General features: G+C 40.4%; 1 protein-coding gene across 5 annotated transcripts in view; it reads right to left on the bottom strand.

Moving 5' to 3' along the window:
* The window catches only part of AFG2A (AFG2 AAA ATPase homolog A), a 241,180-nt gene that overhangs the window by 175,565 nt on the left and 47,649 nt on the right, over nt 1-17,966 (bottom strand). For all 5 annotated transcript variants that reach the window (XM_081077501.1, XM_081077503.1, XM_081077504.1 and 2 more), the window contains one exon: nt 6,854-7,063. In XM_081077501.1, coding sequence (XP_080933627.1) covers nt 6,854-7,063 — 210 coding nt within the window. The remainder of the gene's footprint in view (nt 1-6,853; nt 7,064-17,966) is intronic.

Genomic DNA, 17,966 nt, shown 5'->3' with positions numbered 1-17,966 from the left:
ACAAAAATAACAAATACATGTAAAAATAGCTGCGCAGCTATTCAATATGTGAGAACTAAACCTGACTTATCTTTTACTTTGTTTCATTATTTTACACCATATCAATCACAAATCTAAGGATAATATTTACACCTCATGCTCTTGCAATTTTGTCCCTTTAATCACTACTGCGTCCCCCCACCAGCCCAGTCTTCCCACGGGCTTTTTAAATGTGTCTGACACCTGCCTGTTGCTTTTGGCCATTACAATTCAAATCAAGTTTTTATAAGTTCTGAAATGTCCAGGGAAGGCAAGTTAACCTAAGTGTTAACTATGGGTAAATGCTATGGAATATGCTCATAAAAATGCAGTCACATGAGATAGAATTACATATAGGTAACGGGAGTCAAGGATCTTGAAAATTAATAAAAAGAACAGCATCAGCACATACAGAGGCAATTTTGGGAAAGTGCCTCAAAGAGTTTGAAAGCAGGCATTAAGTACAGGCAAGAAATTCCTGGGGCAAGTGAAAAGCCTAAAAAGCGAGAGGGGCTGCCAGGGAAGGGAAGGGAATTCAAGCTGTTCCTCTCAAAACGTTATGATACAAACCTTCCCCGCAATTCAGTCACTCAGGGGAAAAACCAGACATTTCTTCAGCACTTACGCAGTGAACACCATGTTGACTACAAGTAAGCTGTGAAGTGTACATATGCCCACAAAGAGTCCTTAGTATCACATTACTGAGCCCTCTTCTCACTCTCGCTGTCTTTACTGACCCTATGCAGAATATTAAACTCTGGCTCTCAACTTCCACACTTTCATCTCTAAAAAGGACCTTACGATGGCCTTTTGGAACTATCTGCCATGTTCTTCTAAAGGCATTTCAAACTCCACATGTGTAAAACCCAACTCAGGATCTGCTCCAACCTGGTCGTTCTCCTCACATGCTAACTCTTCCCAGGGTTAGCGTATTTCCTCCTGCCAGTCATTGGAAGTGAAAATTTGAATCACCTCTGACTTCTCCCTTCCTTTCTCGTTTCTCACATACAATCAATCATCAAGATTTCATTGTATCACTTGTTCAGACAAGTGTTTCACTCACTAAATTGAGTTGACAGACAGCAAGCAGTCCATCTACTGATCTCTGCTTACTGTGTACAGTGCCTGACACACAGAAGGCTTATTAAAATACAATTTTGAGTTATATATCCAAACATTTGCAATTGTAAAACGTTTACAAATATTTTTAAAGTGTTATAGACATAACATTATAATATTTATTTCGACTCCAATTAAGTTCCATAAAAAAGAGATTTAAGAGAAGGAAAAAATAAGCTCTCTCAGCTGGAATTCATGAATAAAAAAATTAAACCAACATAACAATAAAATTTTCTTCTTCTCTGTTAAGTAAACTTAGAAGTCTAAAAGCATTCTTCTCTTTCTAAATCTCTGTAGGTCTTCTCAGATTCCAAATGTTAAAGGTTTTGTTATTACAGTTCATATTATTGTCATTTTCACTTTTAGCCAAATGTTGTAGAATATTTTCATGTCAACACATCTCTTTTAATAGCAGTTTTATCAACTGCTACAAGCCCAACCCAAAAAATGTATCAACACACACAGTTTTAACATGTTTCAACTTTAACATGTCAGCTTATACAGTGTACAAACAATGCCAAATTTATGTAAGTCTAATCTAACGTCTACATAACTTTGTGATACTAACAATGGTACACTAACTATTCTATTTTGCTAAGAATAATAGATTACTATTAGTTATTATATAACAACCATTTAAACAGTGATATAGCTAAGTATATGTCTTTATTCAGTACTGATGCTAATAACTGGCGCACATAAGACAACATTATTTGGAGAAGTCAAGGGAATTTTTAAAGTTAAAAAATAAAAAGCCTACAGGAAATTAAATAGAAACTTAGAAGGTCTCAGATTCTGGATGAGCCCAAATGGCAATAAACCTGCAGAAGGAGAATGAAGAGTTAAGGTCCACAAAAGGCATGAAACTGGACACAGTTCCTGGTGAGACTCTAAATTAGAAGCTGTACCCAAGGTGAAAGAAAAAATAAGCAAAACTCTAAAAGGAAGTATTGTTTGTAAGGTTGGGGTCTGGGTCTGGGGCCAGAACCAACACACACCTTTATAGGCTTCAACTGAGAACGGCAGAGAAACAGGCAGGTCAAGGCAGCCCCCAGCCGACCTCCTCTCAGGGCTTCTCTCAGGAACTTTCCACTCTCACCACGACCAGTAGGATGAAGTATAGGCAAGAAGGTGTCATCCAAAGTCCTCACCCAAGGATCGGCCATCTTGCCATGATTCTTCTCCCCGCCTGCACTGTACCCACCTGGGACGGTGCCATGTGCAGACAGCTCCCAGCCGCCCTGTTTACCGTCAGGCAGTCACTGAGTGTCTGTCACGTGCCGCATCTGTGACACTGACTTTAAAACTCTTTTATCTAATCAACAGACTTCCTTTTTGGGTAAAGTTTGAGATTTACAGGAGAATTGAGCCGACAGTTCATCGAGTTCCTACATACCCATCCCTACCTCCCACTGCACACTAAGTTGCCCCTATTGTTAATAGCATATATTGGTTTGGTACATTTGTTACATTAATAAACCAATATTAATGCATTCTTATTAACTAAACTTCCACAGTTTATTCAGATTTCCTTCTTTTTTACTTAAAGTCCTTGTGTCTGTCCCAGGATCTCATCCAGGAAACCCTAACTTTGTATTTAGCTGTCATGTCTCCTTGGGCTCCTCTTGGCTGTGTTTCTCAGACTTTCCTTGTTTGTGATGACCTTGACAGCTTCAGTAGTACTGGTATTTCAGAGATTGTCCTTCTACCTGGGTTTGCCTGATGTTTTTCTCATGGTTAGACACAAGTTATGAGTACCTGGGAGGAAGACCAAGTACTCCTCCCTAGGGAAAGGGCCGTTCTCATCACATCATACAAGGTGCATACTATGAACGTGACCATCACTGAAGGTAGTAACCTTGATCACCTGGCTGAGGTGTGCTTGTTGGGTGTCTCCACCATAGAGCAGCTCTTCCTGCCCCCGTTTCCATACTGAACTATATACATAGGCAACACTTAAGCAGGCTAGTTATGCCCTCTAGAACTTTTTCACTTACCTTTTTAATAAATCCTCTCCAAAAGGCGACACAGATGAGAAATCTGAGACTTAGAGAACTTGTTTAGGGTTACAGAGCTAAAAAGTGCTAGGGTTAGGAATCAAACCGAAGCCATGTGAATCCTTCCTAGCTTAGTGTTCTTCTCACTGTTAACTCAATCTCAAGGGCATAAATTATATACTAATAGGTAAATTTCAAGCTCCCCATTATTCAACCACTAATCTTTCTCCATGCACTTCTATTTTATTTAGTATTTATCCATTTTATGTATTATTTCTTTAGCAGTGATTACACTTTCATATAAACTCAACCAACTTCCACTCCAAAGCCATGCTATTTTTCTCAATTTTCTTTGTCCAAGAGAAACAAAATTATTTTTAAACTGGGTCCCAGGAACATTTCTCTTTCCCTGTCTTTGAACCTGCCTGAACTACCTGCTCCAGTAACTTGGTATAATTAATGAAGACGCACTGGGCACTCGTTTTACTTTAGGGGCAAAAAAAAAAAAAAAAAAAAAGGCAAGGAAAACAGAAGATCATATAATACTGTGGTTCTGAGATCAGGCTCTCGAGTCAGAAAGTCCTGAGATCAAATTTCAGTTCTGTCACCGCCACACTGACTTGTTGAAAGTCACTTTGCCTTCCTAGCATCATTATCCTTATTTGTAACCCTAGGAACCAATCTTAAAGCATTACGTTTATAAAAGAGGTTATCTATGCAGTTTTCCATGCATATCTGCAAAACGGAAGCTCTACGATTTATAGATTAGCCTACATAATTTAAAACGAAAAGTGTAATGGAACTTAAACTAAATTCAGATCATCTTATACCGCTGACAATAGAATGATAGAGGATCTAGTTAAATGAAGAAGAAGAATTACTTTAAATTGTGCACTGCTTTGAATAAAATACAGGTTTTCCTGAAAATGGGATGTATTTTGTACAATTCCTCTCTGAGACAGGTATCAGAAGAAAATCTCCCCCAAAAGTCAAGGATACACTAAGCTCACTACATTCTTGTACTCACCAACACAGCTAATAAAGGACTTGTTGAAAATGCCTGTCAGAGGCCTGACCACCCTTCTTTCAGAATCAGTAACAGTCGTTCCCAGAATAAAGCAACCCAGCTATAGCAGGGTACTTAAGTTATTGTTGCGCTCGAGACAAAAGCAAGATACTAGCAGAGAGGAAATTTCAACTGGAAAATATTTTGACGTAATTGACCCAGATGACAAAATAAACTTAAGCATATGTCAAGTGCTACAGTCTGCACCAGAACACATACAGATGCCAAAGGATATTAAGAGCCCACGCAAGCAAGCCAAGGTGAAGTCTTAACTCTGAGCAGAGTGTATTTCTTTTAATCACTGCTTAGAAAAGAGGCAGAGAGGAAGCGAAAGGGCTCTTTCATAAACTCAGAGAAAGAAATGTTTAAAGTCTTTAAATTCTTTATCCTGGGAACAAAAGGTAATTAGCACTGCGAAGTGTTAGGGAGCTTCTTTCAATCTATTTACAAGACTTATGCTTCCCAGCTGGTTAGAAGATCCCTGTGTCTCTACCTTTTCTGATCACTGATCAAAATGTGTAAGACTTGTTACTTCAAAAGGCTCAAATTTAATTCTAACACTGAAAACCCTTAGAAAATAAAACATACATGTTACAATCAAAAGGCAACTTTTTCTTCATAGAAAGATAAAACTAGAAAGAATACAATATGAATTTCCAGCTGCTTTGACTTCCTCTCTTCACACGTAAGTTAAATGACAAAGCTACTTTAACTCTTCGCACAAGCATTAACCAGACCAAGATGAGAGGACCAATGAAATGCAAAGAAAAACAAATTACTTTTTTCATGTTCCCAGCTTTTGAAAAATATTAAACATATATGAGAGTTGAAAGAATAGTAAAATGCATACCCTTTGTCCATTAAATATATCCTGTACCCAATTCAAAAGTATTACCGTGAAACTACACTAAATCCCACACTGAATAAAAATCCACATTAAATAAAAATTAGTGAGAAGATATGTAATAATCTCTAAGCAAGCATGAACTCAATTTATTAAGAAAATTTCTTAACATCACTCATCTTTTGTGTGTGTGACCTAAAAGAATTAAAAATGTAATTAAAAAGGTCAAATAAGTTAACACATCGTGGGTTATTTTGCATGAGTGTCCAAGATAAACCTTTCAAAGAATCTTTATCATTTTCTCACAGCCAAAAAAGACAAAAGTGAAACTGTCTAAAGTTATTAAAGGTTTCATATTCAAAAATGGTAATAAATACACTGCTAAGTGATCCTAGGACAGGCCAGAAAGTGGTCCTGGCAACGCCTGGAACCGCTATCTCAGGTCACAAAAAAGTGAGGCGCTAATTTTCACAAAAATATATGTGTTCTTCCTTGAGGTCCCTGTGTAAATAACCGAGTTAAGTTCTTAGCAAACGAAGTACGGATTTCTAGGAGACAGGAAAAATCCAAAGATTATCAAATACAATTGTGGACTCAACAACAAGGTAGGCATAGAAAAATGGAGATGACACTAAAAAGAGTAGGAAATGCCAGTAAAAGGGTCATGCCCATTATGACGAAATAAGAAGACAGGAAGGAACTGAAGAGAAATCCAGACGTCTCTGGAAATTTTAAAATCATTCATGACTCCACATCAGTACTCCAACATTCATTACCGCCAAATCATTCATGACTCCAGCAACCCTTAATGTGATTCAGCATAAGTAATCATGGCGAACATGGCCCCTTCCCCAAATCTTTAATAGCCAACATCTGCCAACACGAGTGATGTGCCGATGCTAATGCCTAAAAAGTAAACAGCCTAAACACATCTAAATATCACGCCACGAAAATTTTAAGAGTAAAAAACTGACTCTACTCTGAAATACGTTGCATGCTTTCCAACTGCCAAGAATTTCAATGTTCTGAGACAAAATGTATTCTGTTATGAAAAAAGTCTCTGGTAATATCAAAACAGATTATAACGTGCCATTTCTGAAATGAATTTCATGTTTACCATATTTAAATACATATTTTGGTGGTTAGTGTCCACAGATACAGATTTGAGTTTTTATGCATGTATATTTAGCAACTGGCTATATAATCAGTAACATGATTACATATAATTAAAATATATATATTAATTAAAAATTAATAACAAAATTAACACCTGGTTCTAAAGTAAATATAAAACTACATATCAAGTAAGATTATCTATCCCATAGGGCAGGGCAGTGAACAAAAGGGTGTGTGCTTCAGCATATAAACAATGTACATACATTCTCTGACTGAAAAAGTATTTTTAAGGAATTTACTTTAACCATGTAAAATATCTGATTACTGTGAAAATTCCATATATGTATGTTAAATGCACAATCACACTTATAATTACGTCTTGGTGAAGCAAGTGATTAGTATAATTTAAAAATGTAGAAATTAAAGAAGCCTGGTTTCTATTACACATGGGTATAAGAAATACTGAGAATCAAGAAACTAACAAAGCAGTGTTCTACTGTCCACCCTGATTTGCTGATGACACACACTAATTTATTTCTCTCTCATTTCCTTGTATTATATTACCATCAACCTCAAATCAAAATCAACTACTCCTTAAGATGCCTTCCCATGTTCTCCTAAGGGGAGGAATCAGAGGCTGGGTACTATGGGGTCTGAAAGAGAGAGTAGCAATTTAAAAATTTCACACCGTACCTTTATGGCTAGGAAATTCAGTCCACTCTCATTGGCCAAAGCCTTAGCGATCATTGTCTTAGAGCATCCAGGTGGCCCGTACAGAAGAACTCCTTTAGGTGGCTGAATACCCATTCGGATGAAAGACTCTGGATGTTTCAAGGGCCATTCCACAGCCTGTTTCAATTTCAATTTGATATTTTCCATTCCTCCTATATCTGACCAGGAGACCTGCAAAACAGGACATTTTCTAAATGTAACGTTGCCAGGACAAATAGAGGACTTAAAAAAAAATCAACACAAGAAGTACAAGAGAGAGAACAGAACCACTGAAGAATCAAGACCCTAAAAAGAAATTTCAACGATACAACACGTAACATATCTTTTTCTAAGAGCAAAAGATATCTCATTTGAAATTTTTCATTCAAGCGTGGATGTCGTGTCAGATTTGACTGCAGAATTTTAAAATGTGTTACAATTTTAAATCCATTTTGCTCGTGAAGTAGTAAGTTCAGAGGATGAAGATATCTTGTCAAAAAGAAAACATCTTCAATTAATGGTGCTTAGCAGTGAAGACGAAGAAAACATTATTTAACAAATATTAATATGTTACACTTTTGGTGAAAATAGCTTTAATAAAGATATTTCTCTTAATTGTAAAAATATAATAGTATGGCTTTTTTAAAAAATTTTTGGAACACAACCCCGTTTTCTGTACTAGTTCTTTCTTTGATATAACACAGATTTGCATAACACGGCATTTTTTAGGAACGAACAACCGTGTTATACGGGGGTTACCTGTACATAAAATGTGAGCTGCATATTATAGAAATACGACAGAAAATAAAATGTTTCTGCTTGCAAGTCTTGTATAAATAACTGTTTAAATGATTGAATATACTGTTGAGTCTATCTTCCATGGCTTTAAAAATTAGGTTTTATCTGTGAAAATGGTTTGAATCAGTGATCCATGTTCTCATCTATGTATCTAATTTCTTATATTTCCTTTTTAGCAAAATTATTCCAAATATACTTCTGTAGGTCCTTATGGAACATGTATAATCTTTTCTGTCTTTGGTATATTAATGAAATATTCTCAAAATTTTGTTCCTTTTCCTCAACTAAGAAATACGCCCACAAGATAGTTCAGATTATTTACTTACTAAATAGGCATTAAAAACTATGTACCAGATAATGTACACAGGCAATAGAAGAATGAGACATAAATGGACACTTTAAACCACTCAACAGCTACCAGGGACATGCACACAAATAGCCACAGTACAACACAAAGAATACACAACAAAGGACGCACAGTAACAAAAGGACAGAAAAGGCCTTTGTGAGTTCCCAGGAAGGAAAGATTGCTTCCAGCTGGAAGGCAGTTAACTCGTGAGCTCTGGAAAGGTGAAAACAGGGAAATGGTCAGGTAGAGGCCAAAAAATTATGAAAGACTCAGAAGGAAGTACGAAGAGGATGAGAGAGAAAAAAGAAAAAAAGATTTGAGGGAGGGAAATGAAAAAAGAAGTTAGCTGAAGCCATATAGTGGAGAGACCCGAGGGCAGATGGAGGAGCTCAAGGATCTTTGTTCATAGTTAGAAGTCTTGGAAGGTTTTAATCTAGAAAATGATACGATCTGATGTGTGTCAGGAAGACTTCTCTAACAAGAGTCATCAGAGAATAGAAAGTGCAGGGAGACCAATTAAGGACCTATCACAAATATCCTTAAAAACAAAAACCAAGCTTGAACTAGGGTATCCACATGCAGATGGAGAAGACACCACAGAAAGACATTGCAGCCCGTAGCTGAGGGTTTTAATGGTAGTGTAAGAGAGAATTGAAAGCTCAAACTTCAGGATGGACTGATTAAAATACGGACCACAGAAAAATGATCTTTAGCAGGGAAAATAAGCACGATAGATTTTTTTGGATAAATAGTTAAAACATAGGACAGGATATTCAAAAGATGAAAAGTGAGCAGTCGGAATGTAAAGCATCACAAATGGAGCTCTAACAAGGGGATAAAACTGGAATTTCAGACTTCAGAGATATCTACATATCTACACCAAAACAGAAACCATGAGCTCAATTAACATTGCCAACCATGAGAAGGGCCATGTGGGTGTTGGGTACCGCCTACACTTAAGAGGCAAGAAGAAAGGAGGAAGGTCAGAAAACAATCTACAAATTCAACAAAGAGAGGGGTTTTGTTTGTTAATATCAGGAAAAGGTTACTTTTTCCAATTGGATTTGCATGGTTTGGGGGGAAGGATTTAGTAGTTGTGTCCACAGAACCAGAAGAAGGCTATATTATCAACCATAATCCTGAGAGCACTTTATTATTTTTTTTGAAATTGCTTTCCTGGGATGCATTTTAAGAAGGTTACTGGATTAAAAGGCATGGACATTTCTAGGACTCTCGACACACGGCCAGTTTGCTCTCCCACTTCATCTATTTCAACGGCAGGAGCGAGACGTTGTGTATCTCCCTGCAGCACTGCCAGCGTTGGGTTTTATTTGTCCTTTCTTTTCTCGTTTTTCAACTGTTTTTTGATTTCACCAGTTATTGAAATTAAACCTGAGAGCGGTGCACATGCGCTTATGGCCCTAAAAACGCGCAGAAACCAGCAGCAGGAGCAGTGACAGGCAGGACGGAGGGTGACCGTCACCGGTAAAAGCGGCGCGGTGTGGGCGGAAGCGCAGGGAGCCGTCCACCCGGTGGTGCCTGCTGTGTTCTCTGCTCTCTCTGAACTTCTCTGCTTCCTTTTATCCTGTAATTTCATTTTGAAAATTTTCAAACATACACAAACGTTGAAAAATCAGTGCAACAGGAGTATATACACGTTTTGCCAAAATTCACCAATTTTTAATATTTGCCACATTCGCTCTTGCTTTTTCTCTCTCCACATACACACACACACACAGACACACACTTTATCAATTTTTAAATTTTCTATTGAATCTTTTTACAGTGGGTTGCAGATACGACACTTCTAAAGACTTCAGCACACGTCTCATATAAACCAACACACTGGGAAGAGTTTTAAGGAGGGTAGTCAACAACCATCAAAACCTGAGTACAGAGATCAGCAGGCATAACTAAGAAGAAATGGTCAGTGGATTTGGCAACAAGGCTACCGAGTAACGTGGTTTAATTAGATCAGTCGTTACGTTTGTGTGCCTTTTAGCGGTGGAACACACACCACAGACGCGCGCGCGCGCGCACGCACACGCACGCACGCGCGCGCGCGCACACACACACACACACACACACACACACACGGTATGTACCAAGTTTCCATGAAAATAAGACCTAGCTGGACAATCAGCTGTAATGTGTGTTTGGGAACAAAAATTAATACAAGACCCGGTCTTATTTTACTATAAGACCACGTCTTACATAACACAACAATATAAATATAAATCTTATAATAAAATAAGACCAGGGTCTTATATAACGGTGACGCACGGGACGTAACGCGACGTAGCGTAACGTAGCAAGACGTAGCGTAACGTAGCAAGACGTAGCGGAACGTAGCGTAACATAACACTATAAATATGAGACCCTGGTCTTACATTGTTTTGCTCCAAAAGACATTAGAGCATTAGAGCCGGTTGTCAGACTAGGCCTTCTGTTCGGGGAAGCACGGTATAGAGTATATATGGTGGATAAAAGCCGTATTTATCACTGTCCTAAATATCAAGTCAGAGAAGCCACTTCTGAAACGCGGGAGACCGGAAGTGACGCCGTGGCGTTGCGATGCCCACACCCAGCGGCCGTTACCCTGCGCTTCTTCTGCCAGTCGGGGGGCGGCGCCCTGGGAACCGCCCGGCAGACGCGGCGCCGGAGCACGCACAGCCCAGGACGTTTCCGCCCGGGGTGGTGGCAGTGCCGCACGCTTCCTCCTCAGTGACGTTACAGATCCAGGTAAATGCCGCTACGCGGCTGCGGAGCACGCTTTTCTCAGGTTTGTATGAGAGTAAGTAAACCTGGAAACACAACCTGCTCATCTTTAATATGATACCGTCCTGTATTTAATAATTTGAGTGTGTTTTGTTTTACATGAGTCCCTTAAAAAGTCTTTGAGAAGAGCGTTTAAAAAGAACTTCACATCAGGTATGGACCCCGAGACACCTCCGTGAGACACATGGAAATCACCAAAATAAACGATGAGGAAATCCTGATCGGAAAAGACCGCCTCTCTCCTTAGGGCCCGGGGAGTGGGCGAGGGCTCCTTCCGGGAGGAGGGGAGATGCTCCCACGGGGACGCTGCCGGGCGCGGGGCCCAGCCGAGGAGCCCCCACCCCACCCCACCCCCCGCCGAGGAGCCCCCCCCCCCCCCCCCCCCCCGCCGAGGAGCCCCCACCTGCAGGCCGCACAAGCGCAGCAAAGCCAGGCACCCTGCCCGCACCTGCCGGCTGCCACGTGGGCTCCTGCTTCGGCAGAGTGGGGCGGTCCCCTCTCTACTCCTGCCTTCAGCGTATTCTTCACTCGATTCCTCCCCAGCCCACGAACACTCCGTCTCCCGGTCCTGCAAACAGCGTCGCTTTGACACCGTTTCTACCTAACGTCCTGGGACGGCCCTTCTTTCTCACTCACCACTGCTGGATGGTTACTGCCGCTGTACGCCGACTGCGTTTCTATTTTTCACTTTATATTGTCCTTAGTTAACTGTTTTCCCCAAACTATGGGAGGAAAGAAGAGTCAAGGAACAGAGATAAAAAGTGTAAGGTGGGGGGACACAGGCAGTTGAGGGAGCAGTGCCAGAAGGCTCTGTCCCCTCGGGAAATGTGAGGCCCAGTCACCTACGGAAACGTCCGTCAAAGTAACGGACACCGACTAGAGGCCCAGGTCACACGGTGCCGGTCCCCGGGGCACTTCCTATCCACACTGCGCTTCCGGCCCGATGGACGGTTTTCTTAGACACGCGTGTTTCCATAGCCAGGCACTTACCCCACAGCGTGGTTTACTGCTGAAAGGGTGGCGTCCGCAGTGACACAGGAGGTGGGGTCTGAGGACACAGGAATGAGCGGCTGAACGGCACAGTAGGAGCCTGGAGCGGGGAGAGAGAAGCGCTACGCGGGGGGGACCACAGTCGTTGGCTGCGGCCAGGCCTCCGAGCCGGGAGAGACGTGGAGAGAGGAGCTGGGCTCCAGGGAGCACCGCCCCGGGAGACGCAGGGCGTCGAGGCTGGACTCGGCCTTAGGAGCAGTGGACAGCAGCTCCACCAGGGAAACGGCGTGATCACATTTCGGGAGGGCCGCTGTGGGCACCAAGTGCTGTGGGGTTAGCATCCGCGGGACGGGGGCTTCTACAGTAACTTAGGTAAGAGGCAGAGCGACCTGCACTGACGCAGTAGAAGAAAAAGGGTAAAAGCTCTACTAAAACTCTTCTTAAACTCTTATTAAATAAGGCAAACAAAAGTCTTGATAATTCATTAGAAGTGGAGAGGTGGTGAAAAAGAAAATGGGATCGGGTAACAGTCAGGATTCAGACTTTGGGCAACGGTGTAATTGAGTCACCTTAAAAGAAAAAAAGGAATGTGTTTGGAAATTAAGGAATTCGTCTCCAATTATTGCACTGGGGTTGGGATTTATAAGTGAAATAAATTCAATAAACTTTTAAGAAATGTCTTCTGGGAGTTGGACTTGCCTTAGGAACGAACTATAAGGCACAAAGATGTGAGACAACGTCCTCAAAATTCCGTGGTCTAAAGAGGAATAAGAAACGTACCCTAACAGACAGTCTTTGTCTAAAGACATATTTCTTTGCACAAATGAATACGAATACTGGAAAAAAAAAAGAAATAGTTTTACAATTCTTGGATATGTGAGATGGTGAGGACAGAGATTTGAAAATTATTGCATATATATAAGACTTACGCCAAGGAGTTATTAGCTTGGTGCAAAAGTAATTGCGGTTTAAAAGGTTAAAAATTGCAAAAACCACAATTACTTTTGCATCAACACAACAGAATGTGAAAACAGCAATCCTCGCCTCATGATTATGAAGGTAACTGATATATAGTATACAGCTTGTAAGAAATTCTGAAGAACAATACAGGAATTACCTGTCTTCCCACACCTGTTAAGTAACCACTGTTAATATTTTGGTGTAGTCCCTTCTAGCCTTTCAAATAGAAGGCGTGTGTGTTTGTGTGTGTTTTCATTGAGATCATAATGTATTCACAATTTTATATTCTTTTTTAAACGTCATACATTTTTGGATATATATATCTTCTAGTTACTGTATGACTTTGGGCAGTTTACTTCATGTCTCAGCTTCTTTCTCATCTGCAGTATGGGGACAATGAAACCACAGCTCTCGGGACTATTGTGAGAATAAAATAGTATCTTCACTTGGCCTGGTACATGGTAATTATTTAATAAATACTATGTATTATTTTATATAAAGGACTGAAAGATTATAATAGGTAGATTTTTGAAGGACTAGTAACATAAGATGAAGATCAAGCCATTTTGTGAGTAATATTTAATTACCATAACTTTTGTATTTTTCCTTTTTGCCTGATCATTACATTTCTTAAACTAAGGGCAAACAAGTTTGTATTTTAATTTAGGACCTGAATGCTAAATAAATGATTAGTCTTTCTATCGCTAAGATATTAATTCAAAAATGAATCTAAATGGGCTTAAAGAGCTTCAATTGCTCAGAAAAGTCTAAAAGCACAGAGACTCATGGGAAAAGTTAGTGTGTGAGAGAAGAATAAACGCCAGCATGAAATCAGAAAATCCCAGAACGGGAATTCAAAAACTAGTTGGTTCACTATCCCACCTTCAGTCAGTATTTCATATTTCAATTCCTCTCATCTTTCAACAAATACTACTTTATGCTCTTAAAAATTTTTTTTAATTCTACAACTCTTTTTAATAAGTTACAATACATCGTAACTGCCAGAAAATTATTCCTACAATCTACCCTAAATCACTCCTGATAATAGCTGGGTCCTAATGAAAACAGTGAACAGCTGCTCACAGATGGCTTTATAACTCTTTGAATTAGCAATAAAGTTAGAAGTGAAGGAACAGCTGTCAGACAAGCAGAGCAATGAGATCGCGTTCCCAAGGGAAATCCTCCCCCCGACCCCCAACATCTCACAGTACTTTTTGGACAAATATCCAACAATACACAAAACTAATCAAACAAACAAAAAACAACTCAAACTACACACCCATAAAGCCGAAAGACCTGATGACGAGGTATAGAAAATTACCCTTTTCTGGACAACTTCCAAGAGGGCCACGCAAAGCACCATGAACTGGACTGCAGGCCGTGCAGAGTTGCGAGGGCGCTGAGCAGCTAGCTCCAGGGGAACTAGGGTGCCTTCCTCCATCTGGGGCTCAGGCTCCTCTTGTTCGCTAGGTACCATGTGCTACACTGCCAGGGATGAAAATTCTTTGGAAAGAGTGATTTTTATAGAAAACGTTGTGACAGAGTACTTTTCACTTCGTTCTTTCATGCGGACACGTCCCAACATACAAAAAGCCAGGCAGCAGCAGGTGGGTTGGTGCCTGTCCCAGACCTGTGCTGGGCCGTACACTACAGACACTAGCTTTTTACAATTCCGATGTTTAAAATACATTTATTTTGTTCTGAAATCATGAACATATACTAAAGATACTACATAACGCAGGAAGAAATAAGCTGGGTTTTCTCAAACCCAACCTCCAAGATCCAAAGAAAAATCAATAGATTTCCAGATGCTTCTTTCATGGAGATCAAGCAAAATTAGGAAGGAAGCAGTTAAGTGTTCAAAATGTGTTCTCAGATGTAAGTAAAAATAAATAAAATCCTTTAGCTTTCTATAGTGAGAAGACGACAATTATTTTCCCCATGCTTTAAAAGCATATTGAATGGAGGTTTTTCGGTTTAAAAAAAAAAAATTCAAGGTTCCACTTCTATTATGGAACCATAAACCACCTATGGCCCACATCTCTCTCGCCCCACCCCCATTAACTAAAAATAAAAACTTCAGACAAAATACAAACACCAAATATGTGAGGACTCTGAAAAGAAAAGGAGGGTCGTGAGGTGAGTGAAAACGCGGAGCAGTGCCCTGCACTGGGGGTAGCAGGGGCTGTGTACCTACGTATCTTTTCTCCCGAGACTCAGCTTTTCCTCTCTTCCTGTTTGCGTTCCATTTGGCTTCAGCAATCTTAGGCTGCAAATATCTAACAATTTTACACATAAGAGCGCAGGGAGCTAAAAACGTAGATGAGGAAGAATGTAAGAAACCGTACACCCAAACTCCCATGACTTGCACATTGCCGCTGGCCTGGGGGATGTGATTCTTTAGTAAATCACATTCAGAACCTCGACGACACGTACTATAAAGACTATGGGAGCCAGATGCTTCTATAACTCCTAAGTCATAAGGGAAAACATTAAGATAAAGAAGAAAGTACTCAAAAAAAAAGGAAAAAGAATGCAGATGTCCCAAAGAACATGGAGGACATGATCAACTTAAAGACAAATATTTTAACCCAATTGCAAACTGTATGGATTTCATCCGTTTAATGATTACGTTGAGACCTGAGTTTAATTTCTCAAATATCACTGCATTACCATCACATTGCAGTAAGTTTACTATGAGCTGCCTTCGGAGAACTGGCTATGTAGGAAGTCAACCTTCTATTATCTAAATGAGCCTCCCTTAGATCACCAAACTTTATCTGTTATGCTTCAAGTTAACCATCTCCAAAATGAGCTTTTAAAAAACTACCTACTTTGGCCAAATGAGTAAGTCCAGGGGAAAAGGATCTCATTTTAAAAATGGAAACTTTAAAAGGGAATAAAAAGAGCAGCAATAATTAAAAAAAGAAACGAAAATTCCCATCAAGAAAATGACGTAAACCTTCACCCAGAAAATTCTTCATATAGCTCATTAAAATTTTTTATTTATTATTCCTACTTTACCAAATTCCTTGGATAATTTAACTGTGATCAGCAGATGATTATTTAAGGAAACTGCCATTTCTACTATGGCATAGCAGAACTGGGAAAAGGTAAAGGAAGATGGATAAAGAAAATGAAAACACAAGAACAGAGGAAAGAGACAGGGACTGCTATCGACTGGTCCCCAAGCCCAGTCGCTAAAGAAAGAGCAAGCACTCAAGTGAATTTTAAAAATCAACCAGACGTAATACATGACCAAATACCCCCAAACTGAAATAAATCATATAAAAGGCCTTAATCAGGGAACAATTTAAAATGAGTTGTGTTCTGATTGTTCTTCTTTGGGAATGTGTGATATGAGGGACTGCTAATCAAATGGAAGGCTGTGTTGTATATCAACCAGGACCTTCCAACACAGTGCCTTGTACATTACAGGTGCTGTGTTTGGTAAAGGGATAAGTTAATGGGCAGATGTGTATTTCTCTGTATTATCTTAAAAATGAAGCAGCAGAAGGGTAGGAATGGCAGCAGGACAGGCTGGTGGGAGGTGGGGCAGTTAGGCAGTTAGAAATAAAGCGGCATGTGTGGTCAGAACTAGCGAAGAGTACTGCCCAACATGTAAAAGCACTAGGGCAGACACATGCCTCACACGACATTTTCTAGCCCAGCTCTGTCCAAATAGTTGGGTCATAAATTCAAACCCTTCCCTCTGATCTCCTCTGATGGTTTGGTTAACAATAAGTATGCTTGCACATACAGAAAGAAAAACCCTCCCCGCCAAGACTGGCTAAAAGGAAGCTTCAAGTTTTGGTTAAATAGGAGGCAAGGAGAAGAGGTTCCTCTCTGTCAGAAAGCTGAGCCAACTCATGTTAGCAAACTTCCCAGGCAGGCAGCTCTGACTGTGTCCGGACACACAGACCAGAAAGGATGTTTCCACATGGGGAGGGTGCCAGAGAGCCAAGAGAGTGGGAAAGAGGATTGCTATTAACGTTCTGGCTTGAGAGCAGGAGGTCAGAGGACAAAGCCCAGACAGAGAATAAAAGAGAGGTCAGAAAATGACCTCACCACACAGTCTTAATGGGCAATATTTAGAAAAAGAACCAAAGATTTTTCCTTATAATAAAGATTGCCCCTGGATGCTAAACGTTCCACACGCAATAGCCAGAGGTGTGAATGCTAGTGGAAGGGGCAACTTGAGAAAGACGCCAAAGGAGAATTGTGGAGAAGTTGCCTGGAGAGATTAGATATTTATCACAGGCACAGACTAAGTTCAACGAGATGGGTCAAGTCTCAAGAACTGAGCAAACCTAGGTGATAGGTTGTTGAGCAAAAATAACTGTCCTAGGGTCACAGTTGTCTGACTGATCTTTTATGACTTCTGCTGAGTATGGGGCATCCTGTGTTACCAATGTCAACAAGACACTCCTACAGGTGTGGCTGAGAGGTTTTAATATCAAATATCCATCCATTCACTCACTTATTCACTTGGCTATACGCGTATTCATCTTACTGCAAAAGGCGGTACGTTTAAGTGCCTGGCCAGGCTCTCGGAACACAGGGGGAGCACACAGGATAAGGTATGAAGAATGAACAAGACTGACATGGTTGCTACATCGTGGAGCTGACAGTCTGGAAGGAGAGGCACACATTAAACACATATAGTCATTGTTTAATTTAAAGATGAGAAGAAAAATACAGGCCACTACAAGAGCCTATAACAGACCTGGAGGGCCCTGGAGGGTCAAGTACAGTCTTCTAGAAAATCTGACACTTAAGCAAGTATTTGAAAGAAAGCTGAGTAGGAGATTAGGCAAGTAAAGAGCATGAATGAGGTTGAACCACTTGGAGATACTGATACTGGCTTTTAGTTCATCCTGGGGAAGGAAGACATGCATAGGAGAATAAGGGCAGTCACCCTAGGGAACCTAAGGTTCACTCCAGATTCTATCTCACCACGTCAAACAGACCCATTTTAGCTGCTCTGTGACTTGACCACTCACTGTTCTACTTCCTGGCCTCCTTTCCCTACCATCTCCGGAAAAATCTGAAGTTGTGCACATTAGAGGGTCTGACACTACTGAAAAGAGGAAGGTTGTACAATTAAACACGGATAAGAAGAGCCACTGAGAACAAACTGTGCACGTAGGCAGCACATCAGCCTCAATTCTGGCTGAGTACTTGCGAGGGGATGGAAGCTTTTCACATTCAATAATTAAA

Source organism: Rhinolophus hipposideros (genome assembly GCF_964194185.1).
Source record: "Rhinolophus hipposideros genome assembly, chromosome: 16".
Taxonomy (NCBI): domain Eukaryota; kingdom Metazoa; phylum Chordata; class Mammalia; order Chiroptera; family Rhinolophidae; genus Rhinolophus; species Rhinolophus hipposideros.
The sequence above is the reverse complement of the archived record's forward strand: the minus strand, read 5'-3'. Positions and strand labels throughout refer to the sequence as shown.